The sequence below is a fragment of the Callithrix jacchus genome, chromosome 4, assembly GCF_049354715.1.
Source record: "Callithrix jacchus isolate 240 chromosome 4, calJac240_pri, whole genome shotgun sequence".
Classification (NCBI taxonomy): domain Eukaryota; kingdom Metazoa; phylum Chordata; class Mammalia; order Primates; family Cebidae; genus Callithrix; species Callithrix jacchus.
Window position 1 is genome coordinate 45,707,753 of NC_133505.1, and position 16,907 is coordinate 45,724,659.

The following is a 16,907-nucleotide window of genomic DNA, read 5'->3' on the forward strand; positions in this document are numbered from 1 at the left end:
AGGTACCGTACCATCCCTATCCTGCAGACAAAACTGAGGCATGGAGAGGTTAAGTAAATTGCCGAACGCCATGCAGACTGTGAACCTGCATCTGAATCCATAGCTCCAGCTCTTAACCGCTATCCTGTATTGCCTATATACCCCTGTTGGTATTAATTGGGTCGGATCCTACCTGCCATTTGACCCCAGTCAGGATATAATACTCTCTTTTCTTTTGGTTTATGTGTGCTTGCTCTTTCACCAGTGCGTTAAGGAACCACATCCAGAGATAGTATTTGAGCCTACTTCATGGGCCTCACCCTTAGATACTGCTTTCTTTACTAATCGCGTTTTTTCTAGTTTTGGGACATTGCCTCATTGCCTCCAGTTTAGGTCAATAGGAACTATCCAGTTTCAGTTTCCTTTCATGCTATTGTATGTGTTTGAGTAAATTAACCACCAATAATATAGGGTGATTCCTGCCTGTGACGTGGCAGTTCTCTGTGGAAGCATGACTGAAATATAGGTAAAAAGCCAAAGCACTGCTTGAAAAATGCTGTTTCTAAGGATGGTAGTTTATGACTCTTTCTTTTCAGTTCGTTATCAAGAGTTTTCCTTCTGAAAAGGCCAAAGGTTTTACAATAGCAGGAGAGAGATTCTATTAAGAGGATGAAAATCATGAACCTTATTTCTTTCTTTAACTTTTCAGAGTCTAAATGGTGTTTGGCTGAACAGAGAGCGTCTGGAACCTTTAAGAGTCTATTCCATTCATAAGGGAGACTACATCCAACTTGGAGTGCCTCTGGAGAATAAGGAGAATGCAGAGTATGAATATGAAGTTACTGAAGAAGACTGGGAGACGATATATCCTTGTCTTTCCCCAAAGAATGACCAGATGATAGAAAAAAATAAGGGATTGAGAACTAAAAGGAAATTTAGTTTGGATGAATTAGAGGGTCCTGGAGCCGAAGGCCCTTCAAATTTGAAATCCAAAATAAACAAAGTGTCTTGTGAATCTTGTCAGTCAGTGAAATCACAGGGGAGAGGTGAAGTGGCCAGTACACCCTCTGAAAATTTGAATCCTAAGTTGGCTGCCCTTGAGCCAAGTAAGAAGACCACAGGGGCTCCCATTTACCCTGGCTTCCCCAAAGTCACAGAGGCTCATCATAAGCAGAAAGCCTCAAACTCTTCAGCATCTCAGAGCACCTTACAGCTGTTTAAGGTGACCATGTCCAGGATTCTGAAACTGAAAATACAGATGCAGGAAAAACAAGAAGCTGTTAGGAATGTGAAAAAGCAGACCCAAAAGGGGCACTCAAAGAAAATTGTGAAGATGGAGCAGGAACTGCAGGACTTACAGTCCCAACTGTGTGCAGAGCAGGCTCAGCAGCAAGCAAGAGTGGAGCAACTAGAGAAGACTTTCCAGGAAGAGGAACAGCATCTTCAGGTACCACACGGAAGGAAAGGGCAAGAGTGGTCTTCAGGGGTGGGGCAGGCACTTGATGAGCCTCTGGCCAGAGCTCTCAGTTTCTGGGCCAGGTACCAAATTCTGAGCACCAAAGACAGGAAATGGAATGGGAACAGTAAACTTTTGAGATGAGGGAATTGGATTGAGTAAAGGGTTAAGGTTTCTGCACACTGATGAGATCAGGAGCCAGAGTTGGGGTGCTAAGATAGGGTAAAATATCCAGCAGAGCCAGCGAGGACATAACTCATCTCAGGATGCAAAGCTGAGGCAACTCAGAACCAACATGAATTCGGGGGAAGGTTAGGTGAAGGTCAAGATGCCACAAAACCACAGTATAGTCCAATTAAATCAATAGTTGTCTTGACTTACCTATCTTTTCTCTGGGCCAAGGCCAGATCACTTAGTCCCAGGGCAGGTACAGGTCAGCTGGTTCCTTTGCCCTTGTACCTGACACTTTGTTAACTAGAAAGGTTAGTTAACTCTGTAGCTAACCCAGGAGGTAAGAGGCTAAAAAGGCAGAAAATGTTTTTGTTTCTGTTTTGAGCAGCTAGCATGTGATGGGACAGATGCAACGTGGCTGCATTGTTGGGTTGAATGATAAATACCTTCCACAGTGCCAGTAATAGGAAGGTAAAATAATGGCTGTCTTAGCTGTATAAAGGTGAGACCAAATGTGTTCCCATCCCTAACTCATTTGCTTAGATGACATGCTCTTGCACAAAGCTTTAGGCTGGAGCAGATCCTGTCCCTGCCCAAAATGTCATTTCCTATCTGTCAGGAACCACATGTTTTACTCCCACCCAGTGGTTCAGGTAATATTGAATGTCAGAAATTCCCCATTGCTTACTTAGAACTCAGACGGACCAGTCACCATTGAACTGAATAAGCTTTTTCGTTTGGGTTGCTCAGGGTAAGGAACAACCAGGGGTAGTGTTGTCTTATTTCTGAGCAATTTATAAATGTCATTCTGATCTCTGCCATCCCCTTGAACTGGTAGTATTAGCAAAGGCCATGGATTAAATAGGTCTTTTGAGAGTATACACTACTTACTTGTGGGTACTTTTTGCTTCCCTTATTCGGCCTAGACTAGTCCTTGAAATTAATAGAGGCTGGTTTATGTCTACATATTTAGATGTAGACCTTCACATCTTCACTGGGACAGAACTCTCTATAGGCAAGTATGTTCAGGGACAAGTTACTGTTGATTAATATTTGTGGCGGCTCTGGACATGCTTCAAGGTATAGCTGCAAAATCTTTTTCTGTACCAAAATGTTAAAGGCAAAAGGACTGGTTTAGAGAATTTCTCTGGGTATGAATAGGTCATATATTTATTGCTCATAGTGAAGTGTATCTAATCCCTTGTTTATCAGCTACATCTCCCTCTGTCCACCAAGCCCTAGGGATTTATCCTACCCGCTACCACTTGTTTAGAAGTTCATTAAAGTCTTGCTGCTTCACTCACACTTTTTTTTTTAATTTTTTTTTTTTAATTGCATTTTAGGTTTTTGGGTACATGTGAAGAACATGCAAGATTGTTGCATAGGTGCACACATGGCAGTGTGATTTCCTGCCTTCCTCCCCTTCACCTATATCTGGCATTTCTCCCCATGCTATCTCTCCCCACCTCCCCATCCCCTGCTGTCCCTCCCCTATATCCCCCTGACAGACTCCAGTGTGTGGTGCTCCCCTCCCTGTGTCCATTTGTTCTCATTGTTCAACATCCACCTATGAGTGAGAACATGCGGTGTTTGATTTTCTGTTCTTGTGTGAATGATGGTTTCCAGGTTCATCCATGTCCCTACAAAGGGCACAAACTCATCGTTTTTTTATGGCTGCATAGTATTCCGTGGTGTATATGTGCCACATTTTCCCTGTCTAGTCTATCATCGATGGGCATTTGGCTTGGTTCCAGGTCTTTGCTATTGCAAACAGTGCTGCAGTGAACATTCATGTGCATGTGTCCTTATAGTAGAATGATTTATAATCCTTTGGATATATACCCAGTAATGGGATTGCTGGGTCAAATGGAATTTCTATTTCTAGGTCCTTGAGGAATCGCCACACTGTCTTCCACAATGGTTGAACTAATTTACACTCCCACCAACAGTGTAAAAGTGTTCCTATTTCTCCACATCCTCTCCAGCATCTGTTGTCTCCAGATTTTTTAATGATTGCCATTCTAACTGGCATGAGATGGTATCTCAATGTAGTTTTGATTTGCATGTCTCTAATGACCAGTGATGATGAGCATTTTTTCATATGTCTGTTGCCCTCATATATGTCTTTTGTAAAGTATCCATTCATATTCGTCGCCCACTTTTGAATGGGCTTGTTTGTTTTTTTATTATAAATCCATTTTAGTTCTTTGTAGATTCTGGATATCAGCCCTTTGTCAGATGGGTAGATTGCAAAAAATTTTTACCATTCTGTTGGTTGCCAATTCACCCCAATGACTGTTTCTTTTGCTGTGCAGAAGCTGTGGAGTTTGATTAGGTCCCATTTGTCTATTTTGGCTTTTGTTGCCAATGCTTTTGGTGTTTTGGTCATGAAATCCTTGCCTATGCCTATATCCTGAATGGTTTTGCCTGGATTTTCTTCTAGGGTTTTTATGGTGTTAGGTCTTATGTTTAAGTCTTTCATCCATCTGGAGTTAATTTTAGTGTAAGGTGTCAGGAAGGGGTCCAGTTTCTGCTTTCTGCACATGGCTAGCCAGTTTTCCCAACACCATTTGTTAAACAGAGAATCCTTTCTGCATTGCTTGTTTTTGTCATGTTTGTCAAAGATCAGATGGTTGTAGATGTGTGGTGTTGCCTCCAAGGCCTCTGTTCTGTTCCGTTGGTCTGTATCTCTCTTTTGATACCAGTACCATGCTGTTTTGATTACTGAGGCCTTGTAGTATAGTTTGAAGTCCAGTAGTATGATGCTTCCAGCTTTGCTTAGAATTGACTTGGCTATGCGGGCTCTCTTTTGGTTTCATATGAAGTTTAAGGTGGTTTTTTCCAGTTCTGTGAAGAATGTCATTGGTAGCTTGATGGGGATAGCGTTGAATCTGTAAATTACTTTGGGCAGTATGGCCATTTTCACGATATTGATTCTGCCTAACCATGAGCATGGAATGTTTCTCCATCTGTTTGTGTCCTCTCTTATTTAGTTGAGCAGTGGTTTGTAGTTCTCCTTGAAGAGGTCCTTTACGTTCCTTGTTAATTCTCTTTGTAGCAATTGTGAATGGCACTTCGTTCTTGATTTGGCACTCTTTAAGTCTGTTATTGGTGTATAGGAATGCTTGTGATTTTTGCACATTGATTTTGTATCCTGAGACTTTGCTGAAGTTGCTTATCAGTTTCAGGAGATTTTGGGCTGAGACAATGGGGTCTTCTAAATATACAATCATGTCGTCTGCAAAGAGAGACAATTTGACTTCCTCCTTTCCTATTTGAATACCCATTATTTCTTTTTCTTGCCTGATTGCTCTGGCTAGAACTTCCAATACTATATTGAATAGGAGTGGTGAGAGAGGGAGGGCATCCTTGTCTAGTGCCAGATTTCAAAGGGAATGCTTCCAGTTTTTGCCCATTCATTATGATATTGGCTGTTGGTTTGTCACAAATAGCTTTTATTATTTTGAGATACGTTCCATCAATACCTAGTTTATTGAGGGTTTTTAGCATAAAGGGCTGTTGAATTTTGTCAGAGGCCTTCTCTGCATCAATTGAGATAATCATGTGGTTTTTGTCTTTGGTTCTGTTTCTGTGATGAATTACATTTATAGACTTGCATATGTTGAACCAGCCTTGCGTCCCCAGGATGAAGCCTACTTGATCACGGTGGATAAGCTTTATGATGTGCTCTTGCAGTCGGTTTGCCGTATTTTATTGAAGATTTTTGTATTTGTGTTCATCATGGATATTGGCCTGAAGTTTTCTTTTCTTGCTGAGTCTCTGCCGGGTTTTGGTATCAGAATGATATTGGTCTCATAAAATGATTTGGGAAGGATTCCCTCTTTTTGGATTGTTTGGAATAGTTTCAGAAGGAATGGTACCAGCTCCTCTTTGTATGTCTGGTAGAATTTGGCTGTGAACCCATCTGGACCTGGCTTTTTTTGGGTGGTAGGCTATTAATTGCTGCCTCAACTTCTGCCCTTGTTATTGGTCTATTCAGGGTTTCGACTTTTTCCTGGTTTAGGCTTGGGAGGATGCAAGTGTCCAGGAATTTATCCATTTCTTCCAGGTTTACTAGTTTATGTGCATAGAGTTGTTTGTAATAATCCCTGATGATGGTTTGTATTTCTGTGGAATCTGTGGTGATATCTCCTTTATTGTATTTTATTGGATCTATTTGATTATTCTCTCTTTTCTTTTTTTATTAATCTGGCTAGTGGTCTGTCTATTTTGTTGATCTTTTCCAAAAACCAGCTCCTGGACTTACTGAATTTTTTGAAGGGTTTTTTTGTTTCTCTATCTCCTTCAGTTCTGCTCTGATCTTAGTTATTTCTTGTCTTCTGCTAGGTTTTGAGTTTTCTTAATCTGGCTCCTCTGGCTCTTTCAATTTTGTTGATAGGGTGTCAATTTTAGATCTTTCCTTGCTTCTCATGTAGGCATTTATTGCTGTATATTTTCCTCTAGACACTGCTTTAAATGTGTCCCAGAGATTCTGGTATGTTGTGTCTTCGTTCTCATTGATTTCGAAGAACTTCTTTATTTCTGCCTTCATTTCATTGTTTATCCAATCAACATTCAAGAGCCAGTTGTTCAGTTTCCATGAAGCTGTGCGATTCCGAGTTAGTTTCTGAATTCTGAGTTCTAACTTGATTGCACTGTGGTCTGAGAGGTTGTTAAGATTTCCATTCTTTTGCATTTGCTGAGGAGTGATTTACTTCCTATTATGTGTTCAATTTTAGAGTAGGTGTGATGTGGTGCTGAGAAGAATGTATATTCTGTGGATTTGGGGTGGAGAGTTCTGTAGATGTCTATTAGGTTTTCTTGATCCAAGCTTGAGTTCAAGTCCTGGATATCCTTGTTAATTTTCTGTCTCGTTGATCTATCTAATATTGACAGTGGAGTGTTAAAGTCTCCCAATATTATTGTGTGGGAGTCTAAGTCTCTTTGTAAGTCATTAAGAACTTGCCTTATGCATCTGGGTGCTCCTGTATTGGGTGCATATATATTTAGGATTGTTAGCTCTTCTTGTTGCATTGATCCTTTTACCATTATGTAATGTCCTTCTTTGTCTCTTTTGATCTTTGTTGGTTTAAAGTCTATTTTATCAGAGACGAGAATTGCAACTCCTGCTTTTTTTTTGCTCTCCATTTGCTTGGTAAATCTTCCTCCATCCCTTTATTTTGAGCCTTTGTGTATCCTTGCATGTGAGATGGGTTTCCTGGATACAGCTCACTGAGGGGTTTTGGCTTTTTATCCAATTTGCCAGTCTATGTCTTTTGATTGGGGCGTTTAGCCCATTTACATTTAGGGTTAATATTGTTATTTGTGAATTTGATCCTGCCATTTTGATGCTAGCTGGTTGTTTTGCCCATAAGTTGATGCAGTTTCTTGATGTTGATGCTCTTTACCATTTGGTATGTTTTTGGAGTGGCTGGTCCTGGTTGTTCCCTTTTATGTTTAGTGCTCCTTTCAGGAGCTCTTGTAGAGCAGGCCTGGTGGTGATGAATACCTCTGAGTACTTGCTTGTTCGTAAAGGATTTTATTTCTCCTTCACTTATGAAGCTTAGTTTGGCTGGATATGAAATTCTGGGTTGAAAGGTCTTTTCTTTAAGGATGTTGAATATTAGCCTCTACTCTCTTCTGGCTTGTAGGGTTTCTGTTGAGACATCTGCTGTGAGTCTGATAGGCTTCCCTTTGTGGGTAACTTGACCTTTCTCTCTGGCTGCCCTTAGCACTTTCTCCTTCATTTCAACCCTGGTGAATCTGACAATTATATGCCTTGGGGTTGCTCTTCTTGAGGAATATATTTGTGGTGGTCTCTGTATTTCCTTAACTCAAATATTGGCCTGCCTTGCTAGGTTGGGGAAGTTTTCCTGGATAATATCCTGAAGAGTATTTTCCAGCTTGGATTCATTCTCTCCATCACATTCAGGTACACCTTTCAAACGTAGATTAGGTCTTTTCACATAGTACCATATTTCTTGGAGACTTTGTTCATTCCTTTTTACCCTTTTTTGTCTAATCTTGCTTTCTTGTTTTATTTCATTGAGTTGATCTTTGACCTCTGTTATCCTTTCTTCTGCTTGGTCAATTCAGCTGTTGAAACTTGTGTATGTTTCACGAAGTTCTCATGTTGTGGTTTTCAGCTCCATTAATTCACTTATATTCCTCTCTAAGTTGTTTATTCTTGTTAGCATTTCGTCAAATCTTTTTCAAGGTTCTTAGTTTCTTTGCATTGGGTTAGAACATATTCTTTTAGTGCAGCAAAGTTTCTTATTACCCACCTTCTGAAGCCTGTTTCTGTCAGTTCATCACAGTCATTCTCCATCTAGCCTTGTTCCCTTGCTGGTGAGGAGTTGTGATCCCTTGTAGGAGGAGAGGCGTTCTGGTTTCGGGTGTTTTCATCCTTTTTGTGCTGGTTTCTTCCCATCTTTGTGGATTTATCCACCTGTCATCTTTGTAGTTGTTGGCTTTCAGATGGGGTCTCTGAGTGGATGTCCAGTTTGTTGATGATGAAGTTATTTCTTTCTGTTTCTTAGTTTTCCTTCTAACATTCAGGCACCTCTGCTGTAGGACTGCTGAGGTCCACTCCAGGCCCTGCTTGCCTGGGGATCACCTGCAGCAGCTGCAGAACAGTAACGTTTGCTGCCAGTTTCTTCTGCTATCTTTGTTCCAGAAGGATACCCGCCCGATGTCAGTCTGAGCTCTCCTTTATGAGGTGACTCTTTGGATATACGGGAGTCAGGGAGCTGCTTGAGGAGACAGTCTGTCCTTTATAGGAGCTCAAGAGCTGAGCTATGAGCTCCATTGTTCATTCAGAGCTGCTGGGCAGGTACGTTTAAGTTTGCTGCGGCAGAACTCATAAACCCCCCTTTTTTTTCTCAGGTGCTCTGTTGTGGGGAGTTAGGGCTTTATTTATCAGTATCCGTTGTGCTGCTGCCTTTTTTCAGGGCTGCCCTGCCCAGCGAGGAGGCAGCCTAGTCACTGTCTGCCTGCAGAGGCTTTGCTGAGCTGCTGTGGGCTCCGCCCAGCCGCCTTGTAAACTTCCCTGCAGTCCTGTTTATACAGGTATAGTTAGACTGCCTCGGCAATGGCGGCCCACCTCTGTAATGGTGGACTCTTTCTGTAATGGTGGGCTGCCTTGGCAATGGCGGACTATGTCCGTAGTGGTGGACTGCCTCGGTAATGGTGGATGCCCCTCCCCCACAGAGCTGGACCATCCCGGGTTCAGCTGTGCTTGCTGTGAAACTCTCAATCCAGAGCATTTCAGATTGCTGTTTTTTTGTGGGGGTGGGACCAGCCGAGCCTGATCACCTGGCTCCCTGCCTCAGACCCCCCCTTTTTTTTTTTTTTAGTTGAACGGGAGACTCTATCTCCCAGATGTTCCAGTCGCCTGTTGAAAAGGCGCCAGGATCTGTGTGATTTCCCGTGCAGCAACCCACTGCGCCAGCTGAAACAGCCACACTGAGATTCATGGCTCTTTTTTGTCCGGGAATCTCCTGGCCTGGCTCCTGTTTCAATCCCCTTTTTTATCAGTTGAATGGGCGACTCTTGTCTCCCAGGAGCTCCAATCACCAGCTAAAATGGTACCTGGAACCGTGTATTTTGTGCAGAGACCTGCCTTACCAGGGCGCCGGCCCAAACAGCCGCACTCGTGACCCATGGGCTCCTCCACCTGGGAATCTCCTGGTCTGTGGGCAATAAAAATCCGTCTGTAAATGCGGCATCCACTCACCCTCTGCACTTTCACTGGGATTTGCAATCCTGAGCTGCTCTTAATCGGCCATCTTGGATCCTCCATACTTTTTTTTTAAGTATTCAAATTGCCTGGTACTAGGAAGTTCTGTTGGTTATAAAGATGCTTAACAAATGGTTTTTGCCATTAAGGAATTTATCTTGTTGAAGAGGCAAGATGTATCACTCACATAATATAATCAGAGAGTAGTTTTCAGTCATTATAGTAAACTAGAGAACAATTTCATGTTGGCATGTTAAATGGGTAGGTAGTTCTTAAGGACAGAAGAGCCCAGAAGTTCTTTTGGAAAGCTTCCCAACTGGAGGGGACTGACGAGGAAATATAGCATCAGCTCAGGCAAGGAGAGAGGAGGAGCAGTGTATAAACTGAAGTGGTAAGGACCCAGAATGAGACAGCATGGCCAGAACAGAGGGAAAAGAAGCATGCTAGGTGTTGTTAGTGCCAGCATTGAGGATTCCATCTGAGTTTAGGTATTTGGGGGCTCAGAAGTACTCAGTTTACATCATTTTAGGAATCATGACATTAGTCTATGAAGGAAGCTTGGACTGTTAGGCCGTAGTATTTCCAGAACAGCCGAAGTGGTGGCTTAAAGCTGACAGTCCTGAGGTGTGCAGTATTTGAACAGATAACTCTGCTCAAATTCTTTGCTGCCAACAGCTTGAAGTAAAACAGGAGATTTTCCACCTGCTCCCTTACCCCCGTTGCTTCCAGATGCTCACACTAGCTGGTCTGCTCTGCTTGTTGCTGGATTGTGTTTCTTTTTTATTTTCCCTGCCGAGAAACTTTCCATTTTGTTTTGGCTTTGCAGGGTTTGGAGATAGTGCAAGGAGAAGAGGACCTGAAGCAACAGCTGGCCCAGGCTCTGCAGGAGGTAACTTTGCTGTAGTACTAAGATTGTGGTGGGCTGTGGAGTGGGGAGCAGCCAGGCATCACATGACCACTGGCTGCCTCTGCTGCTGCGCCCATACCTCTGTGGCATCTCCAGTCTGCAAATAGAGCAGGTGGGTGGCAGCTGCTCACACCATCAGGTAAGAGATTCGGAGCCTTACAGACATGCCAGACACGCATGAAAAGTTAACATCTTCATCTCAGGAGAAGTTGCTCTGGCCAAGATGGACTGGAGCTTTAGCAGTTAGGAGGCTCTCTGGGGAAGTTGCTCCACTTCCAGAAAGGTGAGGGCAGCAGAGGGAAAATGTGAGCTATGACTTGGCCACCAGGGCCCGTGAAGGCCTCTGTTACTGCACTGTCCCTGAGCTGTGATCAACCAGAAACAATTCAAGAATGTACCAGTTAAGCATTTTAGGCCTGGTTGAGAATGTGTAGTTTAACAATCAACAAAACATATCAATTTATTGAATAGGTAAAACTCAACAGGACTAAAATTCTCCTAAAAGATTGCCTGTAATTTATTTAATTTAACCTGACTACTCTCATTTGGTTATTTTTTTTTCTGTGCTTTTGCATCTTTAAAACCTGCCTTGTCTTCCACCTTTAATGTATTATGATTAAGTTTAGTGCACATTTAGTCAGGATGGTTCATCTCATTGGGGAAAGTGAGCAAATCTCATTTGAATTTGTTCAGAGGAATTTATCCTTACATTCTTTTACTGTAAACCTACCTCCCAATCTTATAGTGCAAACAGTCATATAGTATTATGACAAGGTGCTTGCCTTGATCTCCTTGAGGGTTGCACAAATAGCTTTGGAAAGAGTTAGATGAAAATTAATTCAATCTTTTTAGAATTTTGTCTTTTGAGTTTATTTTCTAGGGTGGGAGAGTAGGCGTGTTTCCCCTTTGGAGCATTATTAGGTTAATATTCAGACATTGTTTCGAGATTGAAAAAGGATATGGTTCTGCAGTTGGAAATCCCTGAGGGATCACTGAGTTCCCTTCCAGGAAAACACACTATCATTCAGCATGGGATGCTTGTCCACACATTTATTAGCTTCAGATGTGATACTCTTAGGTCATGGTTCTATACCATCATGCCACTCTCAGGTGAAGCAATGGTGATGGTAGTTTTTTGTTCTACCATGCTTGTCTCTTTGAAAGCTGTTTTTTTACCAGACCATTGTAAAAACTTGCATTTATATACAGCTCAAAAAACTTCCCTTAATGCTTTTCATACCTGTTATTTTGCTTTGTTTTATTTTATTTGTTTCTTTATATTTTGAGGTGGAGTTGTGCTCTTCTTGCCCAGTCTGGAGTTCAATGTCACAATCTCAGGTCACTGCAACCTCCACCTCCTAGGTTCAAACGATTCTCCTGCCTCAGCCTCGCCTACCAAGTAGCTGGGATTACAGGCTTGCGCTACCATGCCTGGCTAATTTTGTATTTTTAATAGAGATGGATTTTCTCCATGTTGGTCAGGCTGGTCTTGAACTCCCAACCTCAGGTGATCCACCTGCCTCTGCCTCCCAAAGTGCTGGGATTACAGGCGTGAGCCACTGCACCCAGCCTGTTACTTTATTTTCTTATCAACACTGAGGTAGGAGGGGACACCTATTTTCCCAGTTTATTTTTATTTTTATTTTGAGACAGTGTCTCATTCTGTCACCCAGGCTGTAGTGCAGTGGTGCAAACTCCGCTCAATGCAGTCTCCACCTGCTGGGCTCAGGTGATCCTCCCACTTCAATCTCCTGGGTAGCTGGAACCACAGGCGCATGCCACCATGCCCAGCAAATTTTTTGTATGTTTGGTAGAGCTGGGGTTTCACCATATCGCCCAGGCTGGTCTCAAACTCCTGAGCTCAAGTGATCCATCTGCCCCAGCCTCCTAAAGTGCTAGGATTACAGGTGTGAGCCATCACAACCAGCCATATTTTCCCATTTTATAGATGAGAAAGTTAAGATACACGTATCTAATTAGTGAGTCAAGTTGAAGACCCAGGCTTTCTGACATAACTGCTTTTTTTCCCCCCCAGGAGATTACACATTTTAAAATTTGGTTCTTGAATAATATCTTTTCAAAAATACTTATTCCACCTTCTTTTAAAAAGGATTTGAGGTGAGATTCTAAAATAAAATCTATACTTAAGCATGAGGGTGCTCATAAATTATGTTTCATAGATGTGAAACCTCTTAACAGTCAACATAGGCAGTCACAGTGAATGAGTGGTTAGCTCCAAGGTTTGCCTTCTTCCAGAAGATAGTGGCAGGGTTCAGGCAGCATTGTCTTATGAGCATTTGTAGTGTATAATTTGTAGAATAAATAGGTTAAAGATCTTTTTTATTTCAATGAAAATGACTGTCTAGTTTTTCTGATTCCCATTTCCCCCTGATTATTTCATAAAAGCCACTTCTAGTCCTGAATAGGTTGTAATTACTTACTAGTTCTTAAATACTGGTTCCTAGAATCACTTGGGTGGCTTTAAAAAACAAGCACATTTCTGAGCCCCAAGCCAAACCTACAGAAGCAGACTCAGGGACACAGTGAAAGTTCTTCAGTTGACTTGGATGGCCACCAATGTTGGGTTAATTTCAGAGTCCCTAGTGCATTTGGTGGGCCACCTTCTGTAACTGCCGTTTCCCCTGAAAAAAGCAGCAGGTAAGTAAGACAGCCTGATGGAATAAAGGCATTATTTTGAAATTGCCAATTTATCCATCCCTGAACCAAAGTCACTAACTAGAGGGAGAGAACAGGCATGTTTGTGGCTTAAAAGAAGGATGCCGTGTAGTTCATCCTGAGTATGTATCTGCTATGTTTTTGCAGCATCGGGCTGTAATGGAAGAGCTAAATCGCAGCAAGAAGGATTTTGAAGCAATTATTCAAGCCAAGAACAAAGAATTGGAGCAGACCAAGGTACTGGAAAGAAGATGGGAGGTTTAGAATTTGGTTAGTGCATGCAACTCAGCATTTTCAGCAGTGCAAGGGTTGCTATGGTAAATGAAGAGAGAGATTATGACTGCTCCTTGCCTCTGGGGAAATAATCCATAAAATTATTGAGGCCTGCAGAAGGTTCTGCCTGTAAGACAACATCTATTTCTTCCCCTTGTTCAGAAGCAAAATGCTGGGAATATTACACTTGCATCCTGCATTCTAGTCCTTTGTCCATGGTGAATACTCCTTCAAGGTGTGTCACTGAGACAGACTGAGGAATACTGTAGTCAAGAAATAGTTCTTCTTGAACTGTGTAATTTGAATTACATAAACTAAAGTGAATTACTTAATGCAATTCCTTCCCATGTCAAATAAGTAGAACTCTTGACTTAGGGGTTATAAACCAAGTGCTCACCAGGGCCAGACTGGTAATAGAAGTGAGTGAGGTGGCCTGAATGTAAGAACACAGTGGGGAGCTGAGCAGCCTATGGCTCACTGGATAGGGGTACTTGCACCCACTCGCATCCCAGGAGGCCACTCTTCTCTGCTCAGCCGATTGTTGCCATCCAGAAGTGCAGGCCCAGTGTTGTCAGATCTTCTGATGTCTCCACAGCAGATGAAAATCCAAATGTTTAAGTGAAATATCTTAATTTTTACGTATTGGTAACAACTTCAGCTTTGTGTGTGTGTGCGTGTTTAATATGAAGGCCAAACTAAACAAGTCTGCAGGGTGGATCCAGTCCACAGACCACCAATTTGCAACCTCTGACTTGAAGTTAACACCTAAGTCTGACTAATCTCTCATCCTGCCCCCTCCATGTACAGACCTAGAGCTGAAGGAGGGACTTGTTTTAGTTGGTTTGATTTCCTTTTTAAATCACATAATACCTTCCTCTCCAACCTCCAAGAAACTACCACATCTTTTTATACCCAGTGATTCATAAGTTCTCAGGGAATTTGACTATAGTTAGAAATGGGTCCAGACCTTTTTCACTACCCTAAGCAGTCTGCCAGTCTTTGCTTTGAGTGGAAAAGAAAATAAAAAGATGAAAAATGAGCCAGCCACTCATATATACCCAAATGGTCTTTCCACTCCCCCTCAGGGACTCTTAATGCTTTCTGTTTTGGGTATGAAGTACTAAGATAAATGTCTGCTTCAAGCGAGCATATCTAGGATCCTACTTAAAAAGTAGTCTGACCTCTTGGGGAAAGCACAGGGAGATGGTACTACAGGCCTCTGCAGGAGTGGGAAGTGGCAGGTATCATGGAGCATGGAGCCTGAAGGTAGTTCAAGAGGCCCTCTCTCCAGTTTTCTGGCTTCAGAGGTATACCTTACTTTATAGAAGAGACAGCTGCAAAGAACACAGCAACTTTAAAACTAATTCATGTTTCCTGCCTTTCTGGACTATTTATGTCTCTTTTCTTGTCTGGTGAGTTTTTAATTGTTGGGGATGATTTTATGTAACATCTGAGCTACAGCTTTCTGTAGACTACTTAATATCCCATCTGGTCTTGAGCGGTTGGTGTGGTTAGTATACCACCTGCATTTTTTCTCATTTGATTACTTTTGGAGGAGACAGAAACTACAATGGAAATACTGAAAAAGTGGTGTTTTAGTCCATTCAGGTTACTATGAAAAAAACCCTTAAACTGCGTAGCTTAAAAACAACAGAAATTTATTTCTCACGGTACTGGAGGTTGGGAAATCCAAGATCAGGGTGCTGGCATATTTGGTATCTGGTGAGGGCTGTCTTCTGACTGGAGTCTTGCTGTGTCCCTACATGGTGGAAGGGGCAAACAAGCTCTCCTTGGGCCCGTTTTATACAGGCCACTAACCCCATTTATGAGCATGGAGCCCTCATGGCCTAGTCACCGCCCAAAGGCCCCACCTCTTAACACCGTCACATTTGAAATTAAGTTTCAGCATGGGAATTTGGGGGGAAACACAAACATTCAGACCATAGCAAGTAGGGAGGGAAAATAAAGGAGGTTAGTACTCTGTATTAGAAAACAAGTATTGAGAAACAGCACCCTGTTTTATTCTCATGTTGCTGCACCAGAATGAATCATTAATTAAGACTGAATCCTATTTTAGAAAATTAACCCTGCTCCCTGTCCCATTTTACATTTTTGTTGGTTCGCTGAATGACAGGTTGGGGTCGTGTGTCTTGCAGGAAGAGAAGGAGAAGATGCAAGCACAGAAGGAAGAAGTTCTCAGCCACATGAATGATGTGCTAGAGAATGAGCTCCAATGTATTATTTGTTCAGAATACTTCATTGAGGTAATTATGAACAGTTGCTCACCCCTTCTTTTTTCTTTGAGACAGAGTCTCGCTCTGCCACCCAGGCTGGAGTGCAGTGGCATGATCTCGGCTCACTGCAACCTCTACCTCCCGGGCTCAAGCAGTTCTTGTGCCTCAGCTTCCATAGTAGCTAGGATTACAGGCATGGGCCACCATGCCTGGCTAATTTTTTGTGTTTTTAGTAGACATGGGGTTTTGCCATGTTGGCCAGGCTGGTCTCGAACTCCTGAGCGCAGGTGATCCACCCACCTCGACCTCCCAAAGTGCTGGGATTACAGGCATGAGCCACCGCACCTGGCCAACCCCTTCTTATTCTTCCAAACCTGAGTGGAGCCTGGGCTCTACAGGCTGCTTCTGCTATAGGGAAACATTCTGAAGAGCTTTTCTTCCAGGAACTTATAACTGTTTGATTTCAAGGTGACCTCTAGAGATGCACCCTTCTCATTTGTTTTTATAATCTTTCCTTTCAGTGTCCTTTTTTGGTATTTCATCTATTCTTAAATGTTTATTTGGTATGATTAACATTTTTAGCTGCAAATGAAGCCTTTATCTCTTTGTTGTTGAGGGGGAAAAGGGGCCAAATTAGATTTTGGAAGTATCAGAATAAAGCTGCTCAATAAAGCTATTCTTTACTCTGAACGGGCGCAATGCTGAGAATATGCTTATAGTGCAGCCTTTTAAACAGGTAAATGTCATTAAAATGTGGTCACTTTGGGAATTCAGTGCCCAAGCTGAATATATTTCAGGGACTCTGAGGCTCCTTATGGAAATGAAACATCTTCCTACCATTCCTTAGCCTATCATAATTTTTGCACTGGCTTATTATTTATTTAACAAATTCTGCCATTTGTGACCAGTTCATCTTAGACCACAAGTGTTAAACTCAAGTTGCTAAATGACAGTGCTTTTCAGACTCCTTTAAAAAGAAGGCTGAGTGCAGTGGCTCACACCTGTAATCTCAGCACTTTGGGAGGCCAAGGCATGCAGATCACTTGAGGTCAGGAGTTTGAGACCAGCCTGGCCAACATGGTGAAACCCTGTCTCTACTAAAAATACAAGAATTAGCTGGGCGTGATAGTATGTGCCTGTAGTCCCAGCTACTCAGGAGGCTGAGGCAAAAGAATCACTTCAATTCGGGATATAGAGGCTCCAGTGAGCCAAGATCACGCCACTGTACTCCAGCCTGGATGACAGAGCAAGGCAGTAAAAAAAGAAAAATGAAAACAAAAATAAAAAGAAAAATGCAGGTCGGGTGCAATAGCTCACGCCTATAATCTGAGCACTTTGGGAGGCTGAGGTGTGTGGATCACCTGAGGTCAAGAGTTTGGGACCAGGCTGGTAAACATGGCAAAACCCCGCCTCTACTAAAAATACAAAAATTAGCCTGGCGTAGTGGTGTGCACCTGTAATCCTAGCTACTCG

The 16,907-nt window shown here is 42.4% G+C and overlaps 1 protein-coding gene across 5 annotated transcripts in view; it reads left to right on the forward strand.

Annotated features, from left to right (window-relative positions):
- Positions 1 to 16,907, forward strand: part of RNF8 (ring finger protein 8) — a 42,667-nt gene that overhangs the window by 12,336 nt on the left and 13,424 nt on the right. For all 5 annotated transcript variants that reach the window (XM_078369080.1, XM_035295515.3, XM_008994357.3 and 2 more), the window contains exons 3-6: positions 689 to 1,426; positions 10,171 to 10,233; positions 13,075 to 13,164; positions 15,357 to 15,464. In XM_078369080.1, coding sequence (XP_078225206.1) covers positions 689 to 1,426; positions 10,171 to 10,233; positions 13,075 to 13,164; positions 15,357 to 15,464 — 999 coding nt within the window. The remainder of the gene's footprint in view (positions 1 to 688; positions 1,427 to 10,170; positions 10,234 to 13,074; positions 13,165 to 15,356; positions 15,465 to 16,907) is intronic.